Source organism: Oncorhynchus keta, chromosome 6, assembly GCF_023373465.1.
Source record: "Oncorhynchus keta strain PuntledgeMale-10-30-2019 chromosome 6, Oket_V2, whole genome shotgun sequence".
Classification (NCBI taxonomy): domain Eukaryota; kingdom Metazoa; phylum Chordata; class Actinopteri; order Salmoniformes; family Salmonidae; genus Oncorhynchus; species Oncorhynchus keta.
The window spans coordinates 23,680,688-23,697,327 of NC_068426.1; the positions used below are offsets into that span (position 1 = coordinate 23,680,688).

The window sequence follows — 16,640 nt, forward strand, 5'->3', positions numbered from 1 at the left end:
ACATTTAAATTATTTATTTTGTTATTGAATATTCACCAATTTATATGTTTTAATTGGTCCTTCATCCAAATCGATGTGAGCTATAGCCTATAGCCTATAACATCGCTCAAAAATATTCAATTACATTCGGGCTATTCACTTCACTTTGACTGATAGAAGTAGCCATATTATAACCTGAATTATATGTCATTTAATAAATATAGCAAAAAAGCCCATCACTACATTTCCCAGAATGCTTGCAATGGCGAGGGGAAGTGTCGTCTGAAAGGTAGGCTACTTAAAAGGAGCTGCAGCTCAAGCCGCTGAAATAGACCAATACGGGAGGGTGAACCTGCTGTGGCCGCAATGGGACAAGCGCCGAGAAATTACAGTCTGTTCTGGAATTGGGACTAAATTATACCCAAAGGACAGGGGTCGAGGAGGGAGCCTGGTTGGGTTATCGGACATTCCATGATTAGAATTCAAATAGGTTTTTATTAGTTGATCTTACAAGAAGATCGGGATCCAAACGGAGAGGGGAAAGTTGACCTGGTTGCCTTTGAATGTTGCGCGGTGTTCATTATAATAACCGACGATGAAATAACTGTACATTGAAATGTTACCACTACTGGACCTTGCAATTGATCGTAACAATAAAAGAGAAAGGAACCAACTGGGAAGATAACGGAATTACCACTCAAACCACGTGCGCACGCATATAGGGCAGTCCAATAAACTGTCTTGGAGACGTCAAAAAGACGGTCTTGCCTTACATTGTTCAAAAGTGTGGTGAACCTCTATTTTTTTTTAAATATAATATATTGGGTATATGCTACAACAGGCGTTTTGCAATGATACTACGTCCAATTGTTTCATTTTAAGCTAACCGTTTCACTTGCCCTATTGCCTTTTGCATTCCATGTCCAAAATGTTCGTCGACTTCGGGTACGGACAGCAATATGTATTCTTATCCCTCATATAATCCCTGTGCATAGAGTTGTTATAGGATTGCACGCCGGCTGTGTGTCTGTTGTAAGTGAAGACCTTCAGCAACTTATTCTAGATGGGTTATTTATTATGTACATGCACCTCATGAGGTGTGCACCTCATTTAGTCGTAACGTATTTTTGATGTGACATTGTTATAATTGTCGTAACACTGGGGTCAGTGAAAGGGGGCTTATTACTGTGGCATTAAGTGTTAATCGTTTATTGTTACATAATTAAGACGTTGCTCAATGCAAGCCGTTGCTGGCTGCAGACCTCTTATCCACACAAAAACATTTTTGGGGGACTAAAAACCTTTCACCAGTGACCGAACTGGTGGTTTATGGACAACAGAATGCGTATCCGAGGGAAAGTTGATTTTACGCACACTCAGGAGGATAATGAAAGTGGAAATGAATAGGCTCACAGATGAGAGGCGCTGAGCTCCGCCAATATGACGTCGAAATGTTACGTTAGCAGTTTTTGTAAATTATGCGTCACAATTAGCTATTTCGTCTGCTTTATTAGATCACAAAGTAGGCCTAAATGTGAATATTTTCTGGTGTACATCTCCGATGGTCGCAAGTTGCCAGTGATCGCGGGCGACCTCAAGCTTCTTGTGGGGGTGAAACGGATCATACAGCACAGACATCTGAATAGGCACTTCTATTGATGGAGGAAGCTTCAAGACACGGAAAAGAAAGTTGCATCGGCCCTTTTTTGGTGATGTGAGCGGATCGCTAACGAAAAGCAGCAGTTCTATTATTGAGTAAAACTACATTTTTCCTCATAGTGTTGGAATACAGAACTGGTTGCAAAATGCATGGCTTTTATGAACATGTCAGCAAAGTGATAGTCTAGTCATTCTCAACGGAGAACAGTGGAGTGGCCATTTGCCAGTGCCACCCTTTTTCGTTTTTTTTTGTATTTTTTAACTATTGAAAATATGGATGCAATTGTGAATTAGTTGCTGTTTCCATGCGTCTTTCTTCTCCAGATCTCAGGACGTTGTTGTGGACTGTGTTGCTATTTAATGCAATGGGCTGTATCCAGAGTATCAGGTGTAAACCCAAGTGTTTCCGCGAAAGTATCATCGTTCTCGAGGTGAACTCCTCCATCGACTCCAATCCAACCAGCATCGACGAGTCATCCAACGTGGTTCTGCGCTATCGAACACCGCACTTCCGAGCCTCTGCTCGAGTATTAGTGCCGCAGGTGGCCGGTAAAGAGACGTGGACTGTTGGCTGGATTCAAGCATGCAACCACATGGAGTTCTACAACAAATATGGAACCAAAGGGATGTGAGTATCAACCTAAACTCAACTCGCATTTACAAGGGAACGTAAACAATCATGTGAAATGTAGGTCTAGGTCTACTTCAAGCTCACCAACGGTGCAGGTGATGGGACTAGGCTACTTAGGGCTACAGTTTGATCAGGTGCAGAGGCAATCACATTTGAGTAGACTAAAATCGAATATAAATAACCCTGAATTAAAATTCCAGACCATACCTGCCATCCGTAATCTACTTCATTTTTCATATTCACCTCTCAATGGCGCTGGGGCTTTGACACCTCCAAGATATTTTTGGAGATTGGAGGGCTAACTTCAGAACGTCAACAGTCTACTGTACCTCGATGCTGGAACACTCTTGCGTCATGATGATTTCCGGAGAAAAGTTCGAGAAAAGTTAGTGGAAATTAGGAAAGGCAGAAAAGCCAAGGCACATTTGTATTCATATTGCAAATACATGCTTTTGTGAAATCAAATCAATTATTAGATTGAAAAAACCAAACCATCAAGACTTTACAAAAATCCACTTTTATATCCCATGTCCATGGGGATAAACCTTATGTCCCTATATCATTCAAAACCTCAAATGTTAATAGGTAACTTTAGCCTTTTTGATAGATATGTAATACATACACGAGTGTACAAAACATTAAGAACAGCTTTTTTAATATTGAGTTGGTGTTGGAATATTTGCTTGCTTCCATTTAGCCACAAGAGCAGTTGTGAGGTCGAGCACTGACGTTGGGCAATTAGGCCTGGTTCGCAGTCCCAATTCATACCAAAGGTGTTTGATGAGGTTGAGGTCAGGGCTCTTTGCAGGCCAGTCAAGCTCTTCCACACTGATCTCGGCAAACCATTTCTGTATGGACCTCGCTTTGTGCACAGGGGCATTATCATGCTGAAACAGGAAATGGCCTTCTACAAACTGTTGCCACAAAATTGGAAAGAATCGTCTAGAATGTCATTGTATGCTGTAGCGTTAAGATTTCCCTTCACTGGAACTAAGGGGCCTAATCCGAATCAACAGCCCATTATTCCTCCTCCATCAAACTCTACTGTTGGCACTATGCATTCGGGCAGGTACTAATCTCCTGGCATCCGCCAAACCCAGAATCGGCTGTTTGCATATATAGTGTATCAATTCACTGTCTCTGGTGCATAGAGAGGTGACAGTGTCCTTGAAGATGCAGTACACTTTAGCACTGTTGGATTCTATAGAGCGGTGGTGGGCAAGGACTGAGTCCACCATTTTCTCTAAAGCCAAGGCTTTCATAAACACTCTGTTAAATTGATCCATTCAAACTGGGTTTCATTGTTAGGTAGGCTACTGGAGTCAACAGAAGCTGTATGGTATGAGAAATCACATTATTTTCCAAATATTACGAAATAAGTTAATGTGAGCTCAGGCAGTTAGCTCAAATGGACTTCCCCCTGTCTATTGACAGATGTCTGTGACTTACACAATTTCAGTTCGTCCCACATCCTGTGGCAGGGGACGTATAGTGCCTTCAGAAAGTATTCATACCTATTGACTTATTTCACATTTTGTTGTGTTACAGCCTGAATTCAAAATGGATTCTTCTTTTTATTCCTCGCACTTCTACACACAATACCCCATAATGACAAAGTGAAAATATGTTTTTGGACATTTTTTCAAATGTTTGGAATATTAAATACAGAAATATCTCATTTACATAAGTATTCACACCCCTGAGTAAGTACATACCTTTGGCAGCGATTACAGCTGTTGAATGAATGTTTGAAATTCACTGCGCGACTGAGGGACCTTACAGACAAGTGTATGAGTGGGTAACAGAGATGAGGTAGTCATTCAAAAATCATGTTAAACACTATTATTGCACACAGAGTGAGGCCATGCAACTTATGTGCCTTGTTAAGCAAATGTTTACTCCTGAACTTATTTAGGCTTGTCCTATAACAAATATAAAGGAGTTCCAGGTCTCCGGTAGCCTCTGGAACTGGCACAAGGCAGATTCATCTCAGCCTCCTCCCTCAGTCCCTCGACTTCTTGGCACTGGGTTGAATACTTAATGACTCAATACATTTCAGGTGTTCATTTTTTTGTTAATTTGTAAACATTTCTAAAAACATAATTCCACTATGACATTATGGGGTATTGTGTGTAGGTCAGTCACACACAACATCACAGTTTAATCCATTTTATATTTAGGCTGTAACACAACAGAATGTGGAAAAAGTCAAGGGGTGTCAGAGTCCTTTAAGAACAGTGGGTTTGGAGGAGGGGCGCAGAGGGTTCGAATAAATGTACATTTTATTACCAGGAAGAAACGCTCACGCCAAAAACACAAGGCGCATCAACTGGCGCATACACAGGACCCAAAATGTCCGGGAAAAATAAAACACAATCCAACATCCACAAACTCACAGAATAACAATCCCGCACAAACCTAGGCGGGCCTAACAGGCTTAAATAGACAAAATCAAGAAACATAATAAGGAACAGGTGCAACTAATAAGACCAAACAAACAGAAAAGGAAAAAGGGATCGGCGGCGGATAGTAGACCGGCGACGACTGCCAAGGGACTGCAGTGACGCCTCTTGCACAGAGTTGCAGTGCCTTAGACCGCTGCACCATCTGAAGTGAATACTTTCTGAAGGCACTGTATATCCAGAATGCAGAGGGTTTATCTACACCCGTTGCAGCATGGGATGTTTCGGGTCTGCATGTCAAAGATTACACACACTGTCCCAATATTACAATCCCCAACATAACCTCCTCCCCTTGTCCTAGTCTGGCTATGTCAAATAAAATGTTATTAGTCACATGTGCCGAATACAACAGGTGTAGGTAGGTAGACCTTACAGTGAAATGCTTACTTACGAGCCCCTAAAAAACAATGCAGTTAAAAAAAATACGGATAAGAATAAGAGATAAAAGTAACAAGTAATTAAAGAGCAGCAGTAAAATAACAATAGCGAGACTATATACAGGGAGGTACTGATACAGAGTCAATGTGCAGGGGCACTGGTTAGTTGAGGTAGTATGTACAGTTGAAGTTTACATACACTTAGGTTGGAGTCATTAAAACTAGTTTTTCAACCACTCCACAAATGTCTTGTTAATATCAAACTATAGTTTTGAGAAGTCGGTTAGGACATCTACTTTGTGCATGACACAAGTAATTTTTCCAACAATTGTTTACAGACAAATTATTTCACTTATAATTCACTGTATCACAATTCCAGTTGGTCAGAAGTTTACATACACTAAGTTGACTATGCCTTTAAACAGCTTGGAAAATTCCAGAAAATGATGTCATGGCCTTAGAAGCTTCTGATAGGCTAATTGACATCATTTAAGTCATTTGGAGGTGTATCTGTGGATGTATTTCAAGGCCTACCTTCAAACTCAGAGCCTCTTTGCTTGACATCATGGGAAAATCAAAAGAAATCAGCCAAGACCTCAGAAACAATTGTAAACCTCCACAAGTCTGGTTCATCCTTCGGAACAATTTCCAAATGCCTGAAGGTACCACATTCATCTGTACAAACAATAGTACGCAAGTATAAACACCATGGGACCACACAGCCATCATAAACCTCAGGAAGGAGACCCGTTCTGTCTCCTACAGATGAACGTACTGTGGTGTCAAAAAAGGACCTTGTGAAGATGTTGGAGGAATCAGGTACAAAAGTATCTATATCCACAGTAAAACGAGTCCTATATCGACCTAACCTGAAAGGCCGCTCAGCAAGGAAGAAGCCACTGCTCCAAAACCGCAATAAAAAAGCCAGACTACAGTTTGCAACTGCACATGGGGACAAAGCTCATACTTTTTGGAGAAATATCCTCTGGTCTGATGAAACAAAAATAGAACTGTTTGGCCATAATGACCATCGTTATCTTTGGAGGAAAAAGGGGGAGGCTTGTAAGCCGAAGAACACTATCCCAACCGTGAAGCACGGGGGTGGCAGCTTCATGTTGTGGGGTGCTTTGCTGCAGGAGGGACTGGTGCACTTCACAAAATAGATTGCAACATGAGGGAGGAAAATTATGTGGATATATTGAAGCAACATCTCAAGACATCAGTCAGAAAGTTAAAGCTTGGTCGCAAATGGGTTTTCCAAATGGACAATGACCCCAAGCATACTTCCAAAGTTGTGGCAAAATGGCTTAAGGCCAACAAAGTCAAGGTATTGGAGTGGCCATCACAAAGCCCTGACCTCAATCCTATAGAAAATGTGTGGGCAGAACTGAAAAAGCATGTGCAAGCAAGGAGGCCTACAAACCTGACCCAGTTACACCAGCTCTGTCAGGAGGAATGGGCTACAATTCACCCAACTTATTGTGGAAGGCTACCTGAAACATTTGACCCATGTTAAACAATTTAAAGGCAATGCTACCAAGTACTAATTGAGTGTATGTAAACTTCTGACCCACTGGGAATGTGATGAAAGAAATAAAAGCTTAAATAAATAATTCTCTCTACTATTATTCTGACATGGCACATTCTTTAAAATAAAGCGGTGATGTCAGGAATTGTGAAAAACTGAGTTTAGATGTATTTGGCTAAGGTGTATGTAAACTTCTGACTTCAACTGTAGATGGTGAACAAATTTTAGGTGGTTATGTAGGTAGAGTTATTAAAGTGACTATGCATAGATGACAGCAGAGAGTAGCAGTGGGGTAAAGGTGGGGGGGGCAATGCAAATAGCCGTTTGATTAGATGTGTCTTAAGTCTTAGCTTGGGGGTAGAAGCTTTTTAGAAGCCTCTTGGAGGTGCTCCGGTACCACTTGCCATGTGGTAGCAGAGAGAACAATCTAGGACCAGGGTGGCTGGAGTCTTTGAAAATGTTCAGGGCCTTCCTCTGACTCCGCCTGGTGTAGAGGTCCTGGATGGCAGGAAGCTTGGCCCCAGTGATGTACTGGGCCGTTCGCACTACCCTCTGTAGTGCCTTGCGGTTGGAGGCCGAGCAGTCGCCATACAAGGTAGTGATGCAACCAGTCAGGATGCTCTTGATTTTGCAGCTGTAGAACCTTTTGAGGATCTGAGGACCCATGCCAAATATTTTCAGTGTCCTGAGGGGGAATAGGTTTTGTTGTGCCCTCTTACAAATCAGAGTACCGGGGCATTCTTCTATTGAACCCCAAACCAGCAGAAATGTGTCGCTTAGATGAAATAGGAGAGGCACATTTACTTTGGCCATTGATCTGCCCAGAATAGAGGATGTGTGCAGTATTTGTGCCATATGAGGTGATAGCTGCTGAGATGTGTGTTTGTGTGTGTGTGTGTTAATCTCTCACACTGTGCCTAAAAGAGCTACTGAATGGAAAAAAATAAATAAAACAAATACAATTATGCTGTGTGGAGATTAGAGAGACATCCCTCAGCTCTGCAAATGAAACATAATATGAAAAGAGAATAGAGAGGATAGTGAGCGAGAGAGAGATGAAACTGGTATTAACAGGTCCTTCACTCTCTCTCAGAGCAGCTATCCCCCCAGATGGCACAAATACACATCTGTTGGGTTCTTCCTATCTATTTCAATAGAGCACCTCCCATGGTTTTGAATACAGTACTGAAAATAGAATAGTACTATAATAAAATACAGTCTATAAAGAGTAGGTAGATCCTGTAGTATCGTTAGGCCTCCAATAGAGGGAGAAAGAAAAAGCCAAATGTTCTTGCTCTGGGGCATGTTCTGTTCTCATGAAACCATGTGTTATCAAGATAAAAATATGGGGGGGGGGCTTTGTTGGCCATTGACTGTAGTAGTTGGCCCTTCACAGTGAAATTGATGTTACAATTTGGCTCCTGTCAGAGATATATTTATAGATGTAAAGATTGTTCAAGTTGTTTTGCAGCCAGATCGATAGAGAGGATAGTGATTTGTAGCGACAAGAATGGACATGGATAACACACACACACACACACACACACACACACACACACACACACACACACACACACACACACACACACACACACACACACACACACACACACACACACACACACACACACACACACACACACACACACACACACACACACACGGGGGCTTGCCTAAAGATCACAATCTAGAACCTCTGAATAAATAAATAAATCAAATTGATTTATAAAGCCCTTTTAACATCAGCAGTTGTCACAAAGTGCTTATACAGAAACTGAACCAATGTCCATGCAGACCTGTCATGTGACTGGTGATCACACTGTTATCTACAGCAGTTCTGCTGATCCTCCACTTCTGGGAGAAAGGTAATTTTCTTCCTGCCGAGGGGGCGGACAGGATTGTTTATTAGGTGCCTCTGTCCCACAATTTCACCCGCTACATCTCAATACTACAAAATTCACTGTCACTTAATTCACTCAGATCTAAATTAAGGGTGGACGAAGCAAAGCAATCCCGATAGGCTTAGGACATATCGCTTTCACCTATCCTGTGTTGACAGATCATTGGTCAGTGAGAAATGAGAAAAGGAAGCCATTTGAGATCATTGACATGCATCTACAGTGACTTACTACACAGGAGTGGGTTAGACAGGCGGGGAGGCTGTTAACAATGGGAACCTGGGATGTGCTGTGATTGTGCTGCCCTGATTCTCAATAACAAACCCACTCAGCCAGGTTGTTTGAGCCTCTCAGGGAGATAGTCTCCACCTTTATCCTCCAGCCATTACTTTATCCTCCAGTCATTACTTAACAGTGGGTAAGAGCCTATTACGATTGACACATCTCTCAAACAAGTTTTGTCAGGAAAGCAGTAACCAAATGCAGAGAGATTCCCACGTGTAAAACAAGTCTCCCCTTCTTGTTTCCACTTCCAGGTTAAAGGAATACTTTTTCCAAAATTCACATTAAAAAAGTGCTCTAAAATTGAGTTCCGTTGACAGTTCACACCATCTGTTGTGTAGATTTAGCTACATATACACACAAGAATACTTCAATCCCATATGAATGTGAGTGATTGGCACCATCTTTGATTTTGCCGTGAACTTTAAACCTCACTCTGTTTTTTAACCTTCCGGGTTAAATATAACTACCTGCTTTTCCACTTCCAGGTCGAGCTGGGAACTCCCTGACCTGCGGGATGGCAAGATCCAGGCCATCAGCGACTCGGATGGCGTCAACTACCCTTGGTATGGCAACACCACGGAAACGTGCACCATTGTGGGCCCCACCAAGAAGGACACCAAGTTCACGGTCAGCATGAACGACAACTTCTACCCCAGCGTTACGTGGGGAGTTCCTGTGAGCGACAGCAACATGCCGCAGCTCAGCAGCATCCGCCGCGACCAGAGCTTCACCACCTGGCTGGTGGCCATCAATCAGGCCACGGCAGAGACCCTGGTGCTGCAGACCATCCGTTGGAGGATGCAGCTCCACATCGAGGTGGACCCTGACAAGCCTCTGGGCCAGAGGGCTATGCTGCGTGAGCCCGTGGCCCAGGAGCAGCCCCACATCCTGGGCAAGAATGAACCCATCCCCCCCAACGCCATGGTCAAGCCCAATGCCAACGACGCTCAGGTGCTCATGTGGCGGCCAAAGACCGGGGAAGCCGTCGTGGTCATCCCGCCCAAATACTGACTGACCTCTGGAGGTTAAACGCTCTTTCTCTTCTCCCACTCCTCTACCTACACCTCACTTTTCCTTTCTTCTCTTTTTATCTACTTTCCTTTTCCTTTCTTCTCCTTTTAACCTTCCCTCAAGCTCCTTGCCTCTATTTGCCTCTACGTTTCTACGATCCCTTCTCTCGCTTTTTGTAAAAAATTGAGCGAGAGAGGCAGAGAAAGTGAAACAAGGACAAGAGCAGCTTGGAGAAAGAGGACACTCGTTGCCTATAAGTGGGAGCTGGAGCAGACTTTAAAAACAGGAATGAACAAACTGCAACCATTCTACCTTCAATTGGGGTCGGGTTTCACTGTGCTAGATGAAGTCATTGCAAAAAAATACCCACAGAAACTTTGCATTTTTTGTTGCATTTTGGGGATTGTAATTGGGGAGGGTTGGGGAGTGTGTGTTGGTGGAACAAATAACATAGTATTCATGTTTGTGTTTATTGTACATGGTACATGCACAAAGTTGTGTTTTTATTTATGGTCTTGGAGAGAGTGCACTTTTTGTGAATAAGCACTCTTCTGTGCTCTACATGAGGGATAGTGAATAGGAACCACATCTGGGAGACGTGTAGTTTTCGTATTTTTTTTTTTTTTTTAAACATGCGAGACATTCAATCCATGCTGCCTTAAGTTTACATCGCTTTTAACTTTGAGCCTTTAATCATGTGCAATGCAATATTCCTTGACATGTCTTGTCTCTTCTTCCATCCAGATTGTTGGTGCTGTTGTGTGTGGGTTTAAGGAATGGAACAGTGACAACAGAGTGCAAATTATTAGACCCCTGTTTTTATGGGTCTAATAGGAAACACACGGCATTTAAATAGTTGAAATATATGACCTTTTCATGTGGTATGTACACAACCAGTCACGGTGGTTTCATCTGATTGTCAAACAAATCTCTTCAAAAAGTAGGCTACGTGCACATGTTCGTCCACACCAAAATAATTCCAGCATCCCAAACACGTGCACTCATTTGATATATGGAAAGAGGCATCTGTTACAAAACACCAAAAAGTGTCATGACATTCAGCAATTGTCATTTTTGTAGAAATATTTACCAATGTAGCGGGACAAATAGTATTTTAAACATATAGGAGAATGGTTCAATTAGCATTATTTACGGGGTTACAGGGAACCAAATTGGGTCCAAATACTGCTAGAACTCGTTACTCCCACAGAACATACAGAGAAAATGAGAAAATGAATTCAAACAAACCCTTTCACAATGCCAGTATGCTCATCTCATCAATGCAAACGCACATGTTATGTTTGGCAGTGTAAAAGGTTTTCTGACAACATTCAAACCCATTGAGACCCATTCAGCTGACATTCAGATAGACAGCAAGGGTTGTCAACAACCTCCCTTTACAGGGAGAATACTGTCTTTCATCATGTTATCTTTTATTTGATTTATCACCACTCTCTCCATTTCAGGGCCCCTCCCACTGTAAAGTGTTTGTCACACACACCTCCCTCGCCCCATCCATCCATCCATCCATCCCTCTGCCTTTCTTCTCCTCTCTACAGCTGTCAGAAGAGAGGGGTATGCTAGCACCTAATCAATATTGGAATTAATAAGCAATCACAGCAAGCAGTAGCCAGGGGAAATGACTGTGTTTCAAATCCAGGGGCAATAAGAAAGCAGTCCTCCATGCAATGCTATTGGAGATAAATAATCTTGGCTTTCGGGTCCCTGTGTGTGGGGTGGCTCTGCAGAGGTTAACTGGATGTATCCCACTTCCCTCCCTCTCTATTCTCTCTCCTTGTCCTCCCCGCTCCCCTCACCCTCTCTCCACTTCTGATGTTCGTCCCCATTTACCCTGTCCCCACTTTCTCCTCTCTCTGCTCCCCCCGATCCATCTCTCTATTTCCTCCATCCCTCCTCTCTTCACCCTCTCCTCTGTCTTCCTTGTGTGGAGGAAGGGCAGGCAGTAGTAGAAAAGAGAGGCTCATCCTGGCATATAGAAGACCCACTTGAGGGGTAGCCACCGATGTAGAAATGTGGTGCTTTTTTTCCTCCTCTCCCAGGGATAACGCACAGAGCCCCGGCGAGCTAAATACCTCCATAAATGGGACAATGTCTAGTCATTCATTTATCTGTGGGAACGGCAGCTTTACCCCGGGCTGAAATGTCTCTCGTGGAGGAGGGGGGGGTAGAGGGTTGACTGTGGGGCAAAATTTGGCATCAGGCTTTTTTATCTCCTTATAACATCATCAACGACAACAACGAGCTAAGAAAAAAGGAACAGGGACCGATGTTTGTGTTTTGTTACACCGGAGTCAAGCTGCCATTTTGAAGTGGTTGAGAAAACAGCATCTCTACTTTTGCCACTGATGGTATTGTTTTAGTATAGATGCTATGCCATTGTGGTTTGATATTTTTTGGAGGCAAAGCTTTCTTGGTAGAGTAATATTACCATCAACTGGCCAAAAATGTGTTGAGTCACCATTGTTTCCTTCGTTATTTTAGCCTACCTCGTGGTTTGGTTTATTTAAAATTACTCAAATCTGTTGACGTCTCAACCAAATATCAACCTTAATTTGACATCTTTGCCTGATGAGAAAAGACAGAGCAGCCAAGTGTGTAGCAGCTGAACATAATTAAAAAAGAGACAGGGTTAGGAAACTAGATAGACTGATCGCCTCGCCAAATGAGATCTTCAGTATGATAGCTATGATACAGTATGTATACTGCAGCTCTCTCTTGTTATAATTACATTTTGGACCCGCATAATAGCCTAATCAGATGGCCCTCGTTGCCCTGCGTCAGCTCTGTGAGATAGCCCCTGCTCTGGACTCAATCATCTGGGCTGAGGGAGGAGGGGACTGGTGGGTGGAAGTGCTGCCATTATTATATCTGCTGTGAAATACTGAGCCCCCTTCAGATACACTGTGTTCGGCTGTGCCAAGGGTGGCTGGAGTGATATATGATGGGCTCTTAGGGCTAGAGGGCAAAGGTCAGTGTTAGAAGGGGTGGGGCACACACACAGTTGTCATAAGACAGCAGGGACAGAGGCCCCCGGGGACGGTCTCTCCTTGCATCCTATCGGATCGTCACAACATCACACTGGGACTGAGTGTGAACAGCGATTATTGGCCCCCAGCAAAACACACACACGAGAGGGAGGTCACAGAGGAGACGATTGCCTCAATGTGTCTCTGAGTCTGACCGTGTTGTTATGTGCTACTGATGAGGCCATCTCATAATGTACAAGTGCTTCCTGGAAACACACCTCTAACCGAGTTCTGTTTTTAAAAATGGACATTTACGTAAACGTTCTTATGAGATTACGATGCCATCATTGAATGAGTGAAATTTATTGACTTCATGTTTCTCCTTCTGGGGTTGTGCCACTGGGTAGAACCTTCCTTTCCTAAACCCACAACTCCTAGTTGAAGGCTACCACCTTTTCTATGGATCTTTATGTAAAAGAGTCCTGTAAACAGTCCAGCAACTCTTCAGAGACCAGCAGAAAAGATGTAGCTTTAGTTCAACCAATAACAGGCCCAAGCCCACTCTCAGGATTGCCCATCATGATTTCCTATCCTTTGCTATTGGCTTACCCCATGTAAACAAAGGAGTTGATTGGATATTCCATTTGTCTGTCCATCTTACCCTTCACTCCCTTCACCTCTGACTAGGTTTTCAGTAGAGTAGCCCCATGGCTAACTGTAGCAGATTATACACAATAGGCTATGTATTTCTAATTTCTTTGGATTTGTTGGTTTGTCTTCTGAAAAATGCTCTAATATATTTCACAGCACTGAAACAAAAATACAATATTTTCTTGTTGTGCTTTGTCATTGACACTGATACTCGATACTTGAAAATGGAACAGTACTGGCAAATATTTAAAACCGTGAATATGCACAATGATAAAAAAAAAATGACTGAAAATTAAGAGTGGTATTTTTCATGAATTAAAAAAAAAATTGCAAATGTTATTTGTTCCCTCGCATCTGTCTCCTAAAGTGTTGTGATGGGAGAATATGCACCCTGTGACATGGTGATTCTATCTACAAAAGCACCGAGCCAAGATGCTTCACACACAGCACCCACAACACCCTGGCTTTTATCAACTCTGATACCATGTCATACATTATGAAGGAAAAGAGTTGGTGACACTTATTTGAAAGTCTGCTTATAAACTATTTCTTAACCATAATCAATAGTCAAATATCCATTAGTCAACTCTGGAATACATAATATACCATCTATTAACATCAGTAAATACAGTCATTTTCTTGTTATTTTTTTCACTAAGGCAGACTTGGTTTAGAGTTTGAGAGTATTAATTAAACTCCCTATTGAAGACCAGAGGCATTCGTCCTTCCCCTCTGCTCTGGCCCTGCTAAGATGAATTTCCCGGCTTTGATCAGAATGCCAGAGCTTTAATGGGCAATTACCACTGTATGTATTTGACTAATTAGGCTATTCACCCCAATCTAGTGTTATACTTGTTAACCTTTTGACGCATATGATCATGTATTTGTGATCATTGTTGAATGGTCCCTGCAGCGAACGATCTCAAATATGTGATTGGAACAGTAGCAACATAACGTTTGACGCAACAAATGCGGCTAAATAGCATTGATTTCTAAACATCATCTAAATATTATTTTTTGTAGTGATGGAAAATAAAGGTCTTCCACTTTATTACTCAATTTGACCTTTTATTGTAAAAGATAAAAGTGAACTTCATCATCCAAGCATCACACAGAACACATCCACAGCCAAACTCATTCCATAACACAGTCTAAATTGTTTAGCCACTTTTCAGCATATTACAAATTGTCAATGTACTTGTTACAGTGTATACAAGGACAGGAGCATGTGACTTGACAAGTTGTTTTCAGTTTTGACCAATCACAAAGCAAATAAAATGGTATCACCTCACAGATCATCACCCAAAACCATTTTAGTTTTTTTGGGGGGGGGACAAATGTATCGTGGGGGGGATATGATGCAGGAAATATTACTATGATGGGGGTTTATCATTAAATGGGGGGCAAACACAAGAGAAGTTTATACGCTAAATAAAAATAAAACCCCTGGAAAGGGGCTGGCAACTCTGAAGTACCAAAGTTACAATCTGATGCCGCGTTCAAAACAACTGGGAACTGGGAAATCTCCGACTTCCGACTTCAGTGTGTTCAAGACAACTAGGAAAAATCGTTTTGAATTGTCATCCAACTCGGAATTCCAACTCGGGACCTCGTCTGGCTTTGTGAATGTTGACCTGTTTAATGTTCTTGCTCACATCTGTTACGGAGAGCGTGATCATACAGTCGTCCGGAACAGCTGGTGCACTCATGCATGCTTCAGTGTTGCTTGCCTCAAAGCGAGCATAAAAAGGCATTTAGAGGTGGTAGGCTTGCATCACTAGGCAGCTTGTGGATGGGCTTCCCTTTATAGACCGTAATAGCATCAGGACCGGTGTAGTAGGATTCAATCTTACACCCGTATTGACGCTTGGCCTGTTTGATGGTTCGTCTGAGGGCGTAGCGGAATTTCTTATAAGCGTCCGGATTAGTGTCCCCTCCTTGAAGACATTACCACCATGACAGAGCCTTAAGAAAGAAATGTATTGCGTACAACAGAAATGATTGTATCAGCTCTATACATGACATTTCTCTCAGCAATATTTTAAACATTGTACTCCAGTGCTATGAGTAATGCTGGGGTATAGTATAACAAATTACATAATTGAATTATTTGAGTAATGGGGCACAATTTTGAGCCAGACTGATTACCAGGACATGTACACAAAGCATGTGCGGACCAACTGGCAAATGTCTTCAATTACATTTTAAACCTCTCCCTGACCGAGTCTGTAATACCTACATGTTTCAAACAGACCACCATAGTCCCTGTGCCCAAGAAAGTGAAGGTAACCTGCCGAAATGATTACCGCCCTGTAACACTCACGTCGGTAGCCATGAAGAGCTTTGAAAGGCTGGTCATCGCTCACATCAACACCATCATCCCGGAAACACTAGACCCACTCCAACTTGCATACCGCACCAACAGATGACGCAATCTCAATCGCACTCCTTTCCCACCTGAACAAAAGGAACACCTATGTGAGAATGCTGTTAATTGACAACAGTTCAGTGTTCAACACCATAGTGCCCACAAAGCTCATCACTAAACTAAGGACCCTGGGACTAAACACCTCCCTCTGTAACTGGATCCTGAACTTCCTGACGGGCCACCCCCCAGGTGGTAAGGCAACATTATATCTGCCACGCTGACAAGAGAAGACAGAAGGAGCTGATCGTGAACTACAGGAAAAGGCGGGCCGAACAGGTCCCCATTAACATCGACGGGGCTGTAGTGGAGTGGGCCGAGGGTTTCCACATCATCAACAAACTATCATGGTCCAAACACACAAAGACAGTCGTGAATTATTATGTTTTATTTATTTAACCTTTATTTAACTAGGCAAGTCATTTAAGAACAAATTCTTAAGCATTTCACAGTTGCAAGCATTTACTGTTGCGCCACCCTGACTAAGTGGGTGTGTCAGGCATATGTGTATAGGTGGCAGGGAAGTCAGGCGCAGGAGAGTCAAACGGAGTGTAAAATGGAGTCTTTTAATAATGTCATAGTAACATGCTCCATAACACTAAACAGGAAAAGAACATAAACAAATATGGGTACGAAGACCCGTCGAGCACCTATACAACAAAAAAACACTACACTGACAATAAACAATCTCTGACAAACACATGAGTGGAAACAGAGGGTTAAATACACAACAGGTAATGAATGGGA

At 42.5% G+C, this 16,640-nt stretch overlaps 1 protein-coding gene across 1 annotated transcript; it reads left to right on the top strand.

The window, feature by feature from the left end:
* The first annotated feature begins 142 nt into the window (after positions 1-142).
* LOC118385274 (protein FAM78A-like) lies at positions 143-13,805 on the top strand. Its single transcript, XM_035772267.2, has 2 exons — positions 143-2,266; positions 9,305-13,805. The coding sequence occupies exons 1-2, from the start codon at positions 1,944-1,946 to the stop codon at positions 9,828-9,830; spliced, it is 849 nt and encodes a 282-aa protein (XP_035628160.1). The 5' UTR covers positions 143-1,943; the 3' UTR covers positions 9,831-13,805.
* Positions 13,806-16,640: the final 2,835 nt, after the last annotated feature.

Coding starts and splice junctions, on each gene's coding strand:
- LOC118385274 (XM_035772267.2), top strand. CDS start 1,944: ATGCGTCTTTCTTCTCCAGATCTCAGGACGTTGTTGTGGACTGTGTTG. Junction 2,267..9,304: donor AAATATGGAACCAAAGGGAT/GTGAGTATCAAC, acceptor TTCCACTTCCAG/GTCGAGCTGGGAACTCCCTG.